Source organism: Pagrus pagrus, assembly GCF_965226575.1.
Source record: "Pagrus pagrus genome assembly, chromosome: 14".
In the NCBI taxonomy this organism is placed as follows: domain Eukaryota; kingdom Metazoa; phylum Chordata; class Actinopteri; order Spariformes; family Sparidae; genus Pagrus; species Pagrus pagrus.
This window is the reverse complement of record NC_140198.1, coordinates 18,829,819-18,849,547: the sequence shown is the minus strand read 5'-3', so window position 1 is coordinate 18,849,547 and position 19,729 is coordinate 18,829,819. Positions and strand designations below refer to the sequence as shown.

General features: G+C 39.5%; 1 protein-coding gene across 1 annotated transcript; it reads right to left on the bottom strand.

The window, feature by feature from the left end:
* Positions 1-8,773: 8,773 nt before the first annotated feature.
* Positions 8,774-19,421, bottom strand: gabrr3a (gamma-aminobutyric acid type A receptor subunit rho3a; the record flags this gene model as incomplete). The annotated part of the gene is made up of 9 exons (XM_084373728.1): positions 8,774-9,346; positions 9,490-9,683; positions 10,363-10,515; positions 12,198-12,335; positions 13,044-13,126; positions 14,426-14,649; positions 14,742-14,809; positions 18,521-18,633; positions 19,279-19,421. The coding sequence occupies 9 exons, from the start codon at positions 19,419-19,421 to the stop codon at positions 9,044-9,046; spliced, it is 1,419 nt and encodes a 472-aa protein (XP_084229854.1). The 3' UTR covers positions 8,774-9,043.
* Between the last annotated feature and the right edge of the window lie 308 nt (positions 19,422-19,729).

Genomic DNA, 19,729 nt, shown 5'->3' with positions numbered 1-19,729 from the left:
AATAGTTTATGTTAGTTTACCTTATTGCGGTCTTCATGCTGCAGTTCACTTCAATATCCTGTTAAAACATAAAACAGTCAGTTCAAATGATCCTTCTGTTCACGTACTGTAACTCACAGATACACTTGCATGTTAACTTACTTGAAACAGGCCAGTTGTGTTGTCATTACCACTGTAATGAAAAGCAAAATAACGTTACTGAGCAACAACATTGACTTAAATAAAGGTTATATATATTTTCCAATCCTATTCTGTAAAACAAAACCTTGCTTAACTTAATTCACCTGCAGTGTTTTTGCTACTGTAAAGTCTGATACCAGTGACGTTAGCTTACATGGCTGATGTTCGCTAGCTTAAGCCAGATATACAGTAGCCCAGTGTGGGAAGGTAACATGTTACAAGTAGGCTAACATTTTAAACCAGTAATATGCTTTTTACTTAGCTACATTTGCCATTTATATCTTTGTGACAACTAGTGTAGCTTACGGAAGCCCTAAAGTACGGAAACCCTAAAGGGCCATGCATTCATACATTTTATTTCCTCCGTTTTCCTGTGATAACGAGTTAATTTCATTTGTTTTCTCGAGATCTCGAGTTATTATCTCGAAATAACAACTGCCGTTTTCCCGAGTTAACGGGATAATTTTCTCTAGATTATGAGATAATGAAACTTTGTTTTCCCGAGATAACGATATAATTAATTCGAGATCTGGAGATAATGAATGTGATATGATAGGCCTGAGATTATGGAGACGCCCTGGACCTCGTAGCTGGTCGGCTACGTAGTTAACGACGACATCAGGCAATTTGAATTTTGAATTTTGTATTTGTACTCAATGATTTGTAACATTAACAACAAAACATTCGATGACTAGTCTATACTGTGACAGTGTTTGGACCTTTGCCTTGTCTTTGTTTATAAATTAATTTATGAGAAATCATTGCAGTGATACCTGGCTTCGGTCACACTGCTGTGAATCTCACGAGCTATGCGTCTGTTTCCATTGGCATTTGGGTTCTTCGTTGGTTTGACCTGTCCTCCACTGACAGGTGCCTGTTTGGTCACAGTTGTGCTGATGGGTTGTAACATTGTTGATGTTGCAGCTGAAGTTGTGCTGATGGTTTGTAACGTTGTTGATGTTGCAGCTGGAGTTGTGTTGTTGCTTGATAACCTTTTTGATGTTGCAGCTGGAGTTGTGTTGTTGCTTGATAACCTTTTTGATGTTGCAGCTGGAGTTGTGTTGTTGCCTGTTAACGTTGTTGACTTTGCAGCTTGAGTTGTGTTGTTGCCTGTTAGCATTGTTGACTTTGCAGCTGGAGTTGTGTTGTTGCCTGTTAGCGTTGTTGACGTTGCAGCTGGAGTTGTGTTGTTGCCTGTTAACGTTGTTGACTTTGCAGCTGGAGTTGTGTTGTTGCCTGTTAGCGTTGTTGATGTTGCAGCTGGAGTTGTGTTGTTGCCTGTTAACGTTGTTGACTTTGCAGCTGGAGTTGTGTTGTTGCCTGTTAGCGTTGTTGATGTTGCAGCTGGAGTTGTGTTGTTGCCTGTTAACGTTGTTGATGTTGCAGCTGGAGTTGTGTTGTTGCTTGTTAACACTGTTGTAGCTGGAGTTGTGTTATTGCTTTGTATTGTTGTTCCTGTTGTCATGAGTGTTGTCTCATTTGTAGTGTGTGGGGAAGTAGGTGGGGCAGTTGTTGTTTCATTGTTTGGAGACCCGCAGCTCTCCAGGTTGTTTTGGAAAACCTGGATAAGCTGAGAAAAAGCACATAATACTCATTATATTAAGTCATAGGATATACATATTAAAATCTTGTATTTATTTGAGAAACTAGTCCAAGTGTCTCTACATACCCAGGCCTTGATTTCAGTTTCATCCTTCTCCTTTCCTTTGACATCCACAGTGATGTCAACAAAGTAGTACACTGCTGTGAGAAGGAACAAAACAAAATAGTTTCGGAGACAGTTAAAACAGTAATTAAAAATAAACTGTACCGATGTACTGAACCTAAAAAATGCAGGGTCATAATTCAACCAACCATTTCAACTGTGCCTGGTAAACACCAGCTGTTAGTAATGCAGACTTTCTGTTACAAATTTGTTGACTCTAAACCCGAAGCTGAGACATCGAAGAACCACAGAGCACTTACACAACTGTTCCTAGGCTGAGTTGTACTCTCCTAAATTAGTAAACTGGTCTTAAGGGACAGTTTCTCATTAGCTCCAGCTGAACTTCACAATGTGTTTTTACACAGAATGAGGATTCAACATTTACTTTGAAACTGCTTCAGGGAATCTCTCTTCACCATCAGGACAGACAGGTAACTGGTCTGTCAGACTTCTTTTAAGACAGAAATGTGAAGCCATTGTCTGGTGGTGTTTACATTTCATGTTGAAAATATTCAGCACATTCAACAGGAACAGTTGACCTTTGTCTTGTGTCGGCTTTTGCAAGATTTACCTGAAGTCTGTACATTTGTTGTAGCAGGAGTAGTGGAAGGAGCAGCAGAGGTCTGATTACAGGAAGCCTGACCTAAGTGAAGGAAGACAATAATTTTAAGTCTGCATAGAATAAATGACAGAGCACTTCAAACTCAAACTTTAATGTAATAACTGCAGTTTAATATTGGTTGTGATCTACAGACATACAACTATTTGGCAGACACTGGATAGGTTTACTGGTGTGTTAATGATTGATATAATAATTGGTAAAGAAATGAATTTTCTTTGTTTTGCCACTCTCAACTACAGCACTATGAAGTTCTGTCTGATTAGATGACACACAGCAATCAGACCAGAATAACAGGTTGCAGTATAACTAAGGATGGAAAAATAACACATTGTGTGTGTGTGTGTGCGTGTGTGTATGCGTGTTGCATGACGCATGCCTAGTGACCGGCATGTCAGACGTCGTAGTTTATAAATAGTGGTGCAGAGTTGTCGGTCCAGATAAGGTGACAGATGTGGTTGCTCTATTGTCTGCAACTCTGATGTCAGAACATACTGTACCTATCAGTAGGATGACCAGCAGCTGTATCTGCAACCAGCGTAGATGTTTGACACATGAGCCCGACTTCCTCCCTCTGTAGCATACAAATACAATCATTTAGAAAACGTGAAAAGGTTCAAGCTTTATGGACCATGTTCACACGACGGCCATTTTCCTCTGACCTCACACTCAGGATGGAAAGCTTTAATGTGGGGATGATCTTATACTGCTTTGTTGCAGATTCCAGGCCACGTTAAGGTAGAAACTCTAAGAAATTGTTGTCATTTCAATGTTTCCCAATTGATCAGCAACTTCAGAGACAATGGATAGTGAAAATCTGGAGGACATCGGGCCCTATTTCAAAGTAAAACAACACATTTAATAACCCATTAGCTAACGTTAGCATTCAACCACTTCCTAGCTAACATTACCATTTGATTACATCCACTGTGTATCACTTCCAGGCTTAAATACATGTGTCCAAGATGTGTGTTGATTCAGTTCGGCAGTTGAGTTTCCCACCCAAAAAGTGTTGTCAGAGGAAAATGGCCACCGTGTGAATGCTGTCTATTGTAGTGACCTTTGTCTTTTGTTGAACAAGAGTTAAACAAGACTGAGTCATACAAAAACCTTTTTCCATCACGCCCATGCTAATAAATGCTTTCTTTAGCCTTTACAGTAATTATATGTGTGAAAGCTGTTATCTTGTATCTCTATCTCTCCTGATCATTTAGTCCATTAATCATAACTTGCAAAGTCCTGAAAAACTGGATAATGTCAAATCAAATGCTTGAATGCATTCCTTTGAGTATAATCAGAGGTCGGTATTACAGAACAAACACATTACCTTTATCACAGCTTTGGAAATTGCAAACACTAATATATAAGAGAGAGGAATACTGTAGATATTGTACTGTGTAGGCACACACAGTGGATGTTTGCTTTTGCCAGAGAGTTTCAGAGGTGTTTCTGTGTGTTATGACGCTGTGCTGTTATCAGGCAGTGAGTTATATAAAAGTGTTAGCAGAAGACTTGCATTGATAACCTTTCTAAACATTGTTAGCTGATGTTATTGTATTTAAAAATCATATGAAAGACAGCAACACAATCCAAACATGAATACAAGTTAATGTGTGGACTGATTCTACAAATGAAAAGTTATAATTGAAAAATTAACAGGAATCAAATCAAATAGCAAAATGTATCCACTTACAGTAATATGATGCGATAAATTAACAAATAACAGCTATATAAGTAAATTAAAAGTATTGTAGAACCACATGAATGATTTTAACACATTGGTGTTAGTTTCGTAAAATAAAACATTTACTACTACGACTCCTAAAGTGACTTTTAAAAAACTTTAAAAAGTTTCCAACAAATGGAGAGATTAAGAAAAAACATACAAATAATGGAAGTTGATTGGATTAAAACATTTTGTCCACAAGTTCAGAAAGTGAGTGAGTACAAAAATGACTACTCAGGGAGGGAGAAGTGTAGAGAAACAGACAATCAAATCACAGCCAAACAGGTAAGAATGGGAGGAAGTTCTGTGTGATATCCAAAACTGATAGCGAACAAAGCGAGGCATGATGTCGTTCTGCCCCAAAAAATCCAAATGTGTGGTTCCTCTTCTTAGATGTAGATAGACGGGAACCATCCCAGTTTTGTTCAGCTGTTAGATATAATCTGAGCATCATTGTACCACCACAGTGTTTGTCTTGCATCGGCTGCATCATCTCGTATAATCTTAGACAGATTATCAGTAAATTCACTTAATAACTGACAAGATTAAACTGTATATTCATCAAAAGATATTTTAAAATAGATTAGGTTAGTGGTTTAAATAAAGAACTAATGGAACTGAATTTGATTGAGCTATAGATATAGCTAAGGATAAATAATCCTTCTGTGATGGGTGAGATAATGTGTGATCAAGCAAAAGAGACAAACCACCACCCTAGCTTTACCTGAGAAGTGGTGCAAACATGTGCCGACACGAAGAACCATCAGAACAAACGCCAGGAGCACCCATGACTTCGTCTTCATTTTCCCGGTACATAACTTCCCCTGAGCCAAATCCAAACTTGAAAGTCAAACCACACCACACACATTAGATGTGCATTTTCTTCTCTTCACCAACACTGATGCTATTGTTGGTGGCAGACAGGCCGCTGGGTGAGTTTACTGTGAGAGTGTGTTTCTCACACAGGATCAGTAGTTGACACATGTGGCACGCCCCTGAAAGTCAACCCTAACAGCCAACAGGTGAACATTGCAGTGATTCACTTTACCTTTGAGGAAACCTTCAAGTTGTCCTACTGAAGAGGAATTTAGGTGATTTTACGGCAGATCACGAGAGGCCCTCTGTGCTTTACTACCATCCAAAACAATCCCTGTACACCATTAATTCATTCATAAATCATGAGAGGAAAGAGATTGATCTTTTCTGTTCGGTAGTAAAGGTGCGCCTCAGGGTGTGTCCTGTCTAAATGTGTTCTTTGTGTTTCCAGGGTTACACTACAGAGCTAAAAGAGTCCTGGTATTGAGACATCTACTGTTGCGTCAGAAGAAGTCACACACCTGCAGCATTATACGTCTGTCTGTCATGTCATGCACCTGCTTATCAGGACTCTGGATGGGAGGGACTTGTCTGTCACACACCGCCAGCTCTTCTTCTATTGTTGTGGCTCCTTAACCCGTATTTAACCAGACAGACACTTTTTAAATACAGTTACACCCTATGGAGTGATCACACACTCACCTGGGAGTGTGTATTTATGATATAGGAGGGAACACTAAGATGATGTTTTAAAGTCATATCAATGGGATACCAAGAACATGATGATCCCCGTGGCATTCCTGAAAAAGAGAACTTCTGAGGGAGAAGTTTATTTTAGCGCTGCACCACCAGACTACAGAGCAGCAGCTTTTCTCAAGCTGTGAAACTCCTCAATTCTTTCTCTGCAATCCACCATTAAAAAATATTTAAATTCATGATTTTCAACGAAAATAATTCCCAACCATACCTGCTGACAGGCATTAAGAATAACTATAAGAACTAAAGAGAAGTCTCTAGTCTTCTTGCTGATTTTCTCCTTTGCCTAAGAAGGTCATATGGTCACAGAGGCATCAGTGTTGAAGCAAGGCTGTTTCATAACCAGCAAAAAAAAAAACTAATGACGTGGGAAGCAACTAATGGAAAGTTGAATTTTGGTGAAATAAAGGTCAGAGCGATAGCATCAGCAAACTCTTGTTGTGAAACTTATTGCATAGCATTACCAGATAGATATAAAGCTGCGCCACAGTTTCCTGTAAAACAACAAAAGTGTTACAAAAAAAAAGGTGTAGCTCTCTTTTTTTTACACCAGAGGGAGTCAGAAGGATCAAGATAACCACGGTGTGATGGCAGAGCAGATCAAAATAGATTCTTTGAAGATCAACAACCTTTGAGCCTTTGAGTGGAGTCTTTATTCTGTTTGATATCAGATAAAAATAAAAGGTGAACATCTTCATGTGTTTAGTGTCTGCTACTGAGCCTTGTTCATGATGTTTTTCACACACACTGTGAATATTTAAAACATCCTCACCAGAGGAGACCACTGATTGCAGTCACACCCTAAATATAATTTAGTTGCATACTTTACATGTTGCATTACATAAACTGGGTGGTTTCACGACTAAAGAAGATACTTGTATTATTGACGCTCTGGCACCACACAGTGGAGGTTGTTTGTAACCTGTAGCCGTGGGTTATCTGTGCCTTTGTGTAGCCTGGGAGACAGAGGCCTGGAGATCTGACAAGTTGAGTGAGCAGACTGATATTAATTTTCTTACCTTAAAGGAATAGTTTGACATGTTTTGGAATGACGCTTTTATTATCTTGCCCCGACATGAGAAACCTGATATCACTCCTGTGTTTGTTAAAATTGCAGCTGTATCCAGGAAACAGTTGGCTTAGCTTGGCATAGATACTTGAAACATATCCAAGCAATCAAACTATCCCGAGGTTGAAAATCTGCCTTCCTGCATCTCTAAAGCTCTCTCAACTAACTTGTTGACAGCACGAGGTTGCTTTATTTAACGATTCCTTTAAAATGGCTTTTTTTTTTTTTTAAAGAGAAACAACACAAAAGGCAAATACTCACCAATCGGTGCACATAGCGCATGTGGCAGTTTATCATGGTCCCCCACTGAGCCTTTTGAACAGGTCATGTTTCATCACCTCTTCATTGTAGTTGTTCATCACATTAACCATCAATCAGCTCTGATGAAGTGGACGTCCTGCTGGCTTCATGTGCCACAGCACCAGGTTATGTAAGCAAATACAACTGACTTTATGGCACGTAATCCTCGCTCGCCATATTTCCTCCTACTCTCCAACCCTCATCTACTAACGACATAAATTTGTTTAAAATATGGTCCATTTTATTTATTATTGTTATACTCTAGCATGCAGATACGAGGGATTTGAGAATAGCATACATATATGAATGTAATAATCTTTTCACTATTAGAGATATTAAATCATAGTCACTGGTGTCCCATTGAGACATTTATGGAATAAGCAATACCAAACATTCATTAATGGACTTGTTTATGTGTAACTAGTTGAGAAAACAACCTCTGTCGTGGTGCTTCATCACAATACTTGATTTGATACTCTGTTTTAAAGCAACAGTTTCTTTGTGCAACACCACTGTTGTAAATACAAATCCCAGTTCTGTAACAGTCAGTAGGTGCTAACTACAAACACTCATTATATCATAACACTGATGAAAACTTGTGTTGAAGTAAACATGTATGTAACGCTGTGATCCTACCCTCTCACTGAAGTCACATGCAGAAACAAGTGATGGGGGGCAGAGTGGCTGAGACAGAGACACCATTCACCCTGTTACAACACACTGTACCATCAACATGTGAAAAAAGTTAGTGAAAAAGTTACAAAATGATGCTTTATTGTTGATGATGACGTTTAAATACTCAGCTTCTAAGCCAACATGGACAACGAGTCTGTAAAGCAGCTTTAATCAATAGTTTTATATAAACAATGGATCACACGATTACCTGTATGTGAAACAAGTTTCTCATTTTAGCCTTTTTCATCTCAAAAAGCTCTAAAAACTCACTGTTCCCATCCCTATCCAGCAAACTGCAGACAGACCGAGCCCCATAAACATTGTGGAGCAATTAGCCAGTAAAAGAGCTGTATATTTCTGTCAGGAGTTTGTCGAGCCCAAAAACAGAGCTTAAAAAGAGTTATAGACCATATTCACACAGGGGCCACTTTCCTCTAACATCACGCTCAGGGTGAGAAGCTCAAATGTCGTAGTGTTGTGTTCGAGGGTTGTCGTATAAAGTCGTATAAATGTTGGACAAATTGTTATCATTTCACCACTTCCTGATTGATCACGAAACTAACAAAACTAAACAAACTGACGGTCCCAGCGTTTGAGCGTCCCAGCGTCCCACCCTGAGCGAGACACGAACCTAACTCTAAATAAATGACGATTGGCATATTCTGGATACAACATCAACTTAAAAGATGAAGAAAATGTTTACTTCATGTTCCGCTGCCTCCAAGTGGCCAAAAAAGTCAATTAATGCTCAGAGAAAATGGACATAAATGTGGACAGAGGTGAACATACTTGATTTCCAGACAAGTGTGCAAATATATAGCTTGACACACATTGAGAGAGCATACATTTATTTTTCAAGATGTTGTACAGTAATGCACAATTTAATACTTTGTGTCAGATCAAACAATAAAATAAAATCATAAAAATGTAAATATATTTGTTTGATTAAAACTTCTCTTATAAAACAGGCATGCCAAAAATACACATCAACATCTGCAAAAAAAAGCAGTCATTCAATGCAACAGCTGATCTCAAATTTCCTTCAAGTTACAGCCGAATACTTCTTGGAGAGAAGATATCTACGCTCGTCAGCAGACTCTGTGCAAACTTGAGCTTATTGCAGCCTGTTGGTGTTACACTGTATAGTGGTGAAAAGTCAAAAATTAATCCTGTTTGTTCTGATGCATAGTTTATGTACTATGCATACATACTCCAGTAAATGATGTTGAAGAGCAGGTATGCCATGGGAAATATGACTCTGGAGTAGGAGTCGATCATGTAGCTGTTGCTCATGATGAAGCTGAGGTTTTGTATTACAGGGTGTTTTCGGCGTAGCCTGGTGCCTTCTGTGGGTCCAGAGACAGTGGAGTTTCGAGACTGGGTGTTCCTCTCTGTATTCGGGGTGCTGGAGGCCTCTGGGAAAGAAGCCAGGTCGATTTCATTGTCGTGGAAACAGCCGTCGAACGCCATAGCCTGGGTGGCATTGTAGGAGCTGGGGACCTGCAGCGACAGAGGGAGGAGAGGAGAGTTAGGCTTTGAGGTCAGCGTGCTCCAGATGGCAGGAATGAATTTTCTGTGGGTCACACAAGTCACATGGGATTTAAGGAGAAATTCGCGGCCACAAAAAACTCAATATGAGTGACCTTCGCCCTCTTGAGCTTCTTCATCTCCTCCACTGTGGTGAAATAGTTGACAGCGGCGTACTCGATGACGGACAGAAAGACAAACAGGAAGCTTGCCCATAAGTAGATGTCTACGGCTTTGACGTAAGACACCTGTGGCATAGAGGCTGAGACACCAGTGATGATGGTGGACATGGTCAGAACCGTGGTGATGCCTGCATACAGAACCAGTACAACAGATGATGAGTATTAAATATGTTGCCTCGCACATAACACAAGCACTTGCAGCGTTATATTTCTGCCACCATTTTTAAAAATCAGCAGCCATAACTCTGCTTTGACACGTTAACGTGGCGTGACAGGAGAAAGCATTAGACAGATGGATTTATGACAACCAATTACATTATTGTTGCATAGCTGTGCCTAAAAGTGTTGTGTAAGAACAACTGTCACTCATTCACACGTCTATGAACAAATGTGCAGAACCGTCACGTCTTTACACAGACAACAAAGCGCTGAAGGAACTTTTCTTTCTTGTTCCTTGAAAAATTGTTCCTGGGACAATAAGTTCTAGGTACATGCTGCTTCAGCCACCAGATCAGAAACACCACCGTACTCAGTGGATTGGTAACCAATCAGCATAGCATCAATTAAATATCCAAATTGCATGGTACAACGTCTACACATGAATATGATACCTAATGCAATTGCAGTTTTCGAGTATACTCGTATTTGTAACGTGGGGTCATGTTACCACAGAGTCTACAGTTTATTTGTAGGTAAATTTCATACTGTATTTTTGATGTGCACCAGAAAGCAGCAGAGCAGCTAGACTTGAACTAGTGTTTTGTTTGCTGCGAGGTAAATGGTCATATTGTCATGTGGTCTCAGTACCCAGAGAGACACGGGCAGGCACGGCCCTCCTGTCTATCCAAAAAGACACCCAGGACAGCATCACCATCAGCATGGTGGGGAAGTAGGTCTGAAGCATGAAGAAGAAGATATGCCTCCTGAGAATGAAGTTTATGTAGAGCCGATTGTACCAACCTGAAACAGAGATAAATGGACAGAAGGTGGAGGTGGAGCAGGCGGGGTGAGTGGAAGCAGAGCACAAGACAATCACTGTGCAGAATTGATGCACCAGAACCTGCACAGGATCGTGTCAGTTGTGAATCTAAGAATGTACAAGATGGATCTACAGTAAGAACCTTGAGTAATCTTTTTCTCAGGCGGATCTGTCTCGAGCTGAAGTTATATAACAACCTCTTGGCGCTTATACATCCCCACAAGATTATTTCACACTGAGAAGAAAATCTCCCTGGCCCCGTTCCTATCTGTCTTTCTCACACTGGAAATGTGACAGTAGAAAAAGACTGGGCTCAGCCGTACAACTCTAGACTGTTTGAATAATAAAGCGATATTACTTCACATTTTAATTCCGTAAAAAGGGACATGATGACACACACTCAGGTATCGCTCTTTATCTCTGTCTATCATCAAATTTCCGGGAATCGGTAGCCTATTTCTGCTTCACTTCTGTTAAGTACAGTATTTAAAGGAAAAGTTCAACATTTTGGAAACTGACCTTGTTCACTTTCTTGCCATGAATTAAATGAGAAAATGTGACACCACTCTCATATGTTCCCTTTGAATATGAGCTGCCTAGGTCAGTTTAGCTTAGCTTCGTTTAAAGGCTTTAAAACAAGGGGAAACAACAACCCAGACTCTGTCCGGAGGTGACAAAAATAGAGTGCTAGTTGCCGAGCTTTAGAGATTTTGTTACCTTAGGACAAAGTCAGGCTAACTGTGTACCCCTACCCCAATTTGTGATGCTAAGCTAAGGTAACCAGCTGCTAGCTTCATATTGAGAGATATAAGAGTGCTGTCAATCTTCTCATTCAACTCTTATCAAGATTGCCAATTAGTGCATTTCCCCAGCTTATTCACCAGCATGAAATGTTGGCAGTTACCCATGTGGGTTTCTGCAAAACACAGTTCAAATTTGTGTATGTCATAGGTCTACATACCATATTTACATTTCTACAATACATGCCATGTCACTTTTACTTTACATGCTAATGACTTTCATATCAGGAGGTGTTGGGATGGTGGTGGAGTCACAGGTGTTTCAACATTTTAAGTGTGGCACCACTGGACATTTTTTAAGGAGGCCTCGCGTCAATTTCTAGCCATATTTATTGCGACCAATACAGATATTGAAGCCAAAATATGATCTTTTACTAACCCTAACCAAGCAGGTTTTGTGCCTAAACCTAATCAGACCATAAGCACAGTAATGTCCCAACATAAAATAGAAACCTAAAGAAATGTAAAGTTGCGACATATAGAAATGTAAGGTTTCAAAATATCCTTAGTTTGCAGAAACGTGTCAACATTTATTCTGGTGATTGGGTTGTATTTCCTAAAATGTTGAAGTATTCCTTTAAAGGGACCTCCAAGTGTTAATGTGTTACAGCAAAGAGACAGTCAGAGTTGATTCATTGAGGTGGAGGAGAGGTCATCAATTTATTTGCACTCATGAACCTCAGACTACCATAAACTAGTGTTTGCTGTAGCTACCAGCAGATGTGAAGGTAAAGAAATATATCACTATATAAACATCTGAAACAGTAGGTTTTTTATATATATATATATAAAATCAGGAGCTCTCTGGTTGTTTCCAAAACCGGGTACAGCTCAGAGAGCCCCAAAGCTCCCACCTCACATACCAGTACTGCTGTAGAAGGCAAGCCCATAGGAAGGCTGGAAGTCTTCAACAAAAAACTGCGAGAGCACGATCTCGTCAGTCCTTAATGAATCGTTCCCGTTCTTCCAGTAGAGCATTAGGTCGTTCTCATTGTAAGCATCTTCAAGAGAGGGGAGAAGGGTGGGTTAGGGAAGAAGGATGGAGGGGAAACGACACCTTCACATGTCGCCTCTCTTTGAAGAGCCATGGATGCTTTTCTCAGAGTGGAGGAGAGAGCGCACAGAAATGGGACTCCCAACTCCCCTCTGAGACCAGGATCCATGCTTTATCCATGTAATCAGAAATAGAAATACAGAAATACAAAAATCCCCGAACTCTACATTAAAGCAGTCTCTATCGTCATTTATCATCAACTTCGAGTTCAGAGCAGAACGGAATGAAAAAAGAATCCAGACTAAATCCTGCACCAGAGAGACTGACATGTATAACGGACACAGATTGACCCGGTTGAGGATTAGGATTTATTCACTCCATGCTAAAATAAGATGGTAATGGTTACTGTGCACTGTGAGCTCTACAGTGTGTGTTTTCATCCCATCGGTACACAACTCAAAAAATATCCAATAGTGTTCCTGACCTGCAACATGGGTTCTGTTTAATAATTCAGTGAGCTCTGCGGCGTCACCTTTAAATTACAACTCAGTGCAAAGGTTGTGTAACATGTTTTTTCATCAAAACATGTCAAGCAAGCACATTATGTAAAGTGGATTTTGGATGTTTAATGCAACAAAATGAGCGTAATTCCTCTTAAAAACTGCTTTCAGGCGTTCACAGAAAAGCACTGTCCCATCTGTAGTTTGATACTCACAGCTCTCCAGCTCCAGAGAGCAGTTCTGTGTGTCCAGTGGGAAACTGCTGAAGTCCATCGAGCAAAGTGCAGTCACAGTGATCCTAAAACACAGCTCACAGTTAAAGAGACGCCAACATAAACCAAGCAGTAATTCAGCAAGATGTCAAATGGAGTTTAAAGCAAAACTGGCTGACAGGCACTGTGGCTGCAGCAAGCTGTTAGGGATGAAGCCATATAATGGACATCTGTGGCTGAAATGGATATGATGAATGTAGTCTGAAAGCTTACCAGCCACCCTCTCATATTCCTCTCATTAAACCTCACAGTAACAGTCCAACGGAAGGTTAATATCTTGGTTGACATCCTTTTCAAAGCATTTTAAATATTTAAATCGTGATTCATTGAATTCGATTAATATGCACATTTAAATCTAAAGCTAGACTAAGTAGAAATGATCTGATCAGGTTAATGTTCACTTTACCAGTATCATCAGGGAAGTTTATTCCTTTGAGTTTATAAAAACTGGTTTATATGGATATATGGTTGATCTGAAGTTAAATTCTGAGGCTGTTTCTAAATAATAATGATAATAGCAACTTGTAATCAACGTATGTCAATATTAGGATTAAAAGAATCAACAGCTACAGAAGTTGTCATGGACATTAAACGACATTATGCTGATCATTGAGACTCACCTACTCACAAGTCCATCGTTATAGGTGGACTTTAGCTGCAAACTATTCTAACTCTAATTTTCCAACAAGTAGATTGATATATTTATAGTAAAGTGTGTATAGTATAGTGTAGTGGAAGCTCAGCTGTGGTGGTGTTGAAGTCCTGAGACTGCAATGTAGTTTGTTTATAGCCTAACGTTAGCCTTTTACTTGTGCGAGTATCAAAAACTTGTGTTTACTACTGAACTTTTGTTCCTGCAATAATCCAAAATCCTATGGAAAAATCCCATAGGCTTTTTGATAAGGGGACCAGGGTGATGCTAACTTCTGACTTAGCCTACAAAAACACATCATCCCTGCAGCTCTCTCTGTATGTAGTTGGTTGAACATATACAGATAAGGGTGTACTCGCTCATCCCTAGAGATGGCACAATCTTCCTCTTACAAGTATAAAACTAAATTCATATGCAATAAAAAGCACCTTTTTCAATATCTCGATATACTGATTTTATCTGCTTCGGCCATTCTTGTGCTGGTATGACAAGTAGCTTCTGGTGGCTAATGTTAGCTAAAGTTAGCAAACTCTAGCTAGATGCTGTGTAACAGACACAAGTCAGAGTAAATGAATCCAATTTTGCCAGATCAGATCCCAGATTAACATTATGATGTCTTCAAAGTGATGAAGATATTGGGACATGAGGGCAAATTCAATGTTTTAATTTTTACCTGACACTGTAGAGAATATTACCATCAGGATAAACCCTCAGCATGATGTTCTCCATGGTTGTGTCATGGATAAAAGAACGCTTAGAGTGGACAAAGAACACGTCAGGAACCCAAATCTTCTTCACAAGACGTGCATCGAAGGTCCGACTCTTGTTGCTGCTGGAGGGGAAGGCCAGGCGATCGTCCTGCCAGTAATGCCTCAGGTACAAAGTCATGGTGAAGTCCTGGAAAACAAACAAAACAGTGGTGCTCAAGCCCAACATTGAAAGAAGACACTATATAGCGGTTAGACAACAGAGATCCTAGCAGCACGTACCATGTTAACTTCAGATATGCTGTCAATGCTCTCCACCTGAACGTCGATGCCGACAGGAATAGCTGAACCTGCAAAAGGTCAGATGTTGTAATGCATCAGCTTTAACCAACAGCTGGATCACTTCCTCCATGAATCATCTGTCAGCACATCTGCCACAGATTATCTATATGTCTAAATCCCACTGCTGAGCTATAAGATATAAGCCACATTTTACAGATGACGGAGGCAAACTGTAAATGAAAGTGATGACCCCGGCATCATGTTAGTTCTTAACCATGACTCAGCTTAGAGATGCAGTCGTATCATGTTTTAATGAATATGGTAAAATCGCATAATTTCATAAGTTAGACACAACTGACAGATGTAGTTCATACACAACCCCTCAGGTGAAGCAGTAATCCTCATCCTCATCTCTACAGCGACGTCACCAGAGTTAAAACTAAACCAACAACTAAAACAATTTGTAAAAAAAGATAGTAGTTGACTGAGAAACAGAAAGAAAACTAATGAAATGATATTGTGTACTTACAAAACAAACTAAAATAAAATCCAAATATGCAGAAAATGTCTTAAGTTTTTGTCTTCAATTTGTTAAAAAAAGAATTAAGTATTATTTACGCTAAAATACCAGCAGCTGTGGTTGCAAAAATGTAAACGTAAAAATACGGTGACAACATGTATTAGATATTATGGTATGCTTTTTTTTTGGCAACTGTAAAATTCACAGTTGAGAACTGTTTTGTTCACAGTGAATTACAATAAAAAACAGATATATTGTAAACTTGTTTACCGTAATTTGCTTTTGAAATAACAACTATAATATAAACTTGTTTACCGTAATTTTAACATTTTAAAATCAGCATATATTCTGTAAATCTAATTACAGTCTGTTTCAGTGATAAACACAATATAGCTGTATTAGACATTGTGGTATTTTGCCATGAATTTTACCTATTTTTTATATATTCACAGTAAAATTCTACATATGATGACTGTAAAAATTTAAGTTAAGTACTATTTGACTGATTTAGGGTAACTGAATGTATCGGTGAAATACTCTTGACTCGGGTACAAAAATGTAAAACTTAATTTTAAAAAATCTAGTGGAGTACAAAACTGCACTACAGGTCAGCTGCTCTCTCAGACGGCATAAATAAGATGCCACAAACTACTTGAAGGGTTTATACACATATGCCTTTAGAAGACAGTGAATTGTACTGCACACATAATCTGCATTAGACTCCCCTGGTAAAACCATATAGATTGAGAACAGTTATATAATGTCTAACGTTAAGGTTCAGCTTTAGTGAAGGAAAAACACTAACAAAGTCTTTCAGCATTAGACAGCGGAAGATCCAAAGCTGATTTTAACGTACTTGTGAAATCTGGCCTGTGGGAGTAACTCTGGCTCACTACAACAACCTACATGGATATAAATATCTTGCATGTTAGCTAGTCTACAACCCAAGTTGACTAACAAAACACCCATTAATTCATTAGCTAATGTTTGTTTAACTGCTTGTTTCGATAAAGCCTTTCCCAGCATGCATTAAGACGAACAATCACTGACACTTACAGTCCTATCAGTGAGTGTTTTAGTTCACAAGTACTGTGAGAAAATGTGCAAAAGGGGTCAAAGGGAGAGGCTGTGTGTGGCTGTGTTGCATGTTTCAGATAAAGAAAGAACAAAGAAGAAGAAGAAAAGCCAAAGAGGTTCAACTTGCACTCAAACCAGCGTAGCAGTCTGCATGACTAAACCCAAGCGTTTGCTCATGAAATTGAAATGTTAAAGGCTTTATCTATTATTGCCACCATATTGTATGTTGACATAAATATGCTTATGTCATCGTCCAGGGGCAGAATGCTGTAAACGTATGATGTGTGCTGCAAACATCCCGTTCCCTCTGTGCCATTATCTAATGAAGGTAAGCACTCAGAACCGTCAGTCTACCATAACAATGGAGTAGTGAGGTGGGAGGGATTATATCAGGCCAGCGAGGGCTCTGGAGGTCCTGTTCAATTTTTTTTTGTTTTTTTACAACGTTAGGTCACCGACGCTCTTTCAATTCTTTGACTGGCATGACATTTTCGGGTATCAACAGACTTTAAACCCAATCCTGAGAAAAGAGATCAACTATAAGTCAAAAGGCTTTATGAAACAATCTGACCATGAGCGTTAATTACATTCATGATTCAGACACCGTCAACTCAAACAGGGTCAGTTCATCGCCGGATCTCCCCCAGATTCTCGAAATACTTGATTTTTATATATTTTGTACACAAATATAAAATTGAAGTTATTTGGATAGTTTTTTGTATTAAATTAACATAAATAGGCTATGTTTTGTTTCTGAGAGGTGTTCACAAAATCAAGCCTTTCTCTCTTTTAATTGTTGTCTGTGAGCTGCTGTAAAGGGTTTGGTCCTTGAATTAAAGGGAATCAGCCAGGAAGTCCTTGAAAAGTCTTTGAACATAATGTTGTTGTTTTTTTAAAATGAATTACACATAAACATTTATACTACATAACGTCAAACATGTAAATATGTGTACGTCTACAACACAAAGATAACCAACGCAAATAATATTAAGTTATGACTATCATAGAATATAATCTTATAGTCTTTTATTTTCACTTTAACTTTTTCTGAAAATAATAATAATACTTGAGAATTAAAGTAGAGGCTCTCAACACAAACTTTTTGTGGAGAATCCAATATGTAAATTTGCTGTAATTTAAAAGAAATTTAATGTTTAAGGTATTGGTACCCTAATTAACAGAAAGATCTCAATGGTCAAGAGCTTTCAGAATAATTGGAAGTAAATGTTTACTCTTCACCTCCATTACATCTGTCATTTTAAACAAAACGAGCTGTTTGACAGGTTGATTGAAGGTATCCACAAAACTAATTATTGACTGAAGCAGATGGATATATTGATGTGAGTTTGGAACTAGAATGGGAGTTCATAAAGGTGCAAACATTTCAAAACACTCAGTCATCACTGCTGGTTTTGCAAGACCTTATTGTTGACAAAGAAAACAAAATGATAAATGAGGTGACTGTGACACAGCAATGCAGGAAGTCTTCAACAGTCAACTGCTGACAGGACAACACCCTCACAATGTGTGTCTGTAGACGCTTTATGTAAAGGTTTTTGTATAAGACTGAATACTTCCTGTGTCATATGGTGTAACTTGTCTTACTGTAACTAAACAGCAGATAAGAGTTAAGACTCACCTGGAGTCAGGTTTGTTCTCAGACAGGACTGTTACTGAGCTGCATTCACAGCTTCCAAATCAGCCACACAACCACTTGTTTAGACCACAACCCTTACTGACCCGAGGAAAGGAGCCTTTAAGTTGACTTCGAGGGGAAATTGGAAAGGATTGTGATTTGACTGTAAATTTTTGATGAATATTCATTTTTTCTTGTACACTCAAATTAAAAAACAAAAATCCAACCCCGTGCTTTGAGGCAGTTTATATCCTCTAACAGCAGGCTTTTGTCCTCCCCCACAGAATTAGGTACGCGGTTCAGATTATTTTATCTGTACTACTGGCTGCAGTCATTGTCTCACACGGCAGACAATCTAGGTCACTAAGGGGTTTTTTTTTGGCAGGCGTAATACCAAAGACAGCACAGTAACCTACATTAACCTTACTGAGGGAGCCAGGAGAGCACATGGTTATGCAAAATAATGAGGAAAAATAAAACAGAGAGAGAAGAGGTGAAATTAAACAGACAGATAGGTAGATCAGGTGTGTTTTTCGTTTTTTTTACCTCCAAAGCCCGGCCTCATTGCAAAGTCATGGTCTTCAATCCGAAGCAGCTGCTCAGACTTAATTAGCATAGACTTGGTGCTGTCCATCTTTTTCATCTTTAGATCCACCCGTCTGAAGACCAAAGAGAACAAATAACAGCTGGCGTAGAAACTCTTGCTGTGGCTTCATCTTCCTCTTTCTAACACACGGACACACACTTAAAGCACGACTGACATCTGGTCGAGGGAGTTAGTGATGGTTAATTGGACTTTAGCACTCTTGATTAGAAGTGAAGGCCTCAGTCTAAATGAAATGAAAGGGATTTTTTTTACTTTCAGGGTATTGGCACTGATCTAACATGGTTGTAACTGGGTCAGACGGAGATATTGTGAGGCCTCTCTTGTATCTGTCTCATGAGGTGACCTTGCACCTGAGTTGGGTTTTATTCTAGGGACCAGCTGTCTTCTTAGAAATCCTCATGAAGTGATTAACGTGAACCAAAAATTATGTAATTTGTCATTTTCCATTACTAAGTGATCAGACTGTAATAAATTCAATATCGTTTTTTCTTGAAAGGGAAATTCAGTCACAATCACCTTTCACCTCACATGACCCTATCACCTGCTCTCACCTTTCCAACCATATTTGTGCCAATATTGTAAAGTAGCACACAGAAAAGACTCAAAATAAAGTTGCCAGGTGCCAAAAACACCCCTCAATTTTAACAGCAAAAGCTCCACAATTACACATCATATGAGAAAACCCACGTTAACTCACCCTCCGTGCTTCTGTTTGGTGTTCTCTCCGATGTACATCTCCTTGTGTCTCCTCTTGTTCGGGAAGTGGCTGCCGTTGAGCTGGGTGACAGGCCAGAACCAGGCCAAGCACATCAGTCTAAAGGCCAGGAGGGCCACTCTCATGGTTAGGCTGGGGCTGGAACGACGAGAGGAACCCAAACGTTCCTCCCACTGCGTCAGTGTCTCGCCCAGGGAATGCCACAGCTGTCCCCGTCCTCTAATGGCACGTCCATGTCCCTGCCGCAGCACTCATTCTGCCCCGCCACGCACACACCCGGCTACTACTGCACAATCCTGCTCTCTCATCTCCTGTAACATGGTAAACATCAGTCGAGATATCCAGTGCTTAGCTCCAGTGCTCAGGCAGGCATCCCCCCTTGGTCGAGTGTGCTTGTCACTGTGCCATCCCTCCGCTTACGTCTCCTGACACA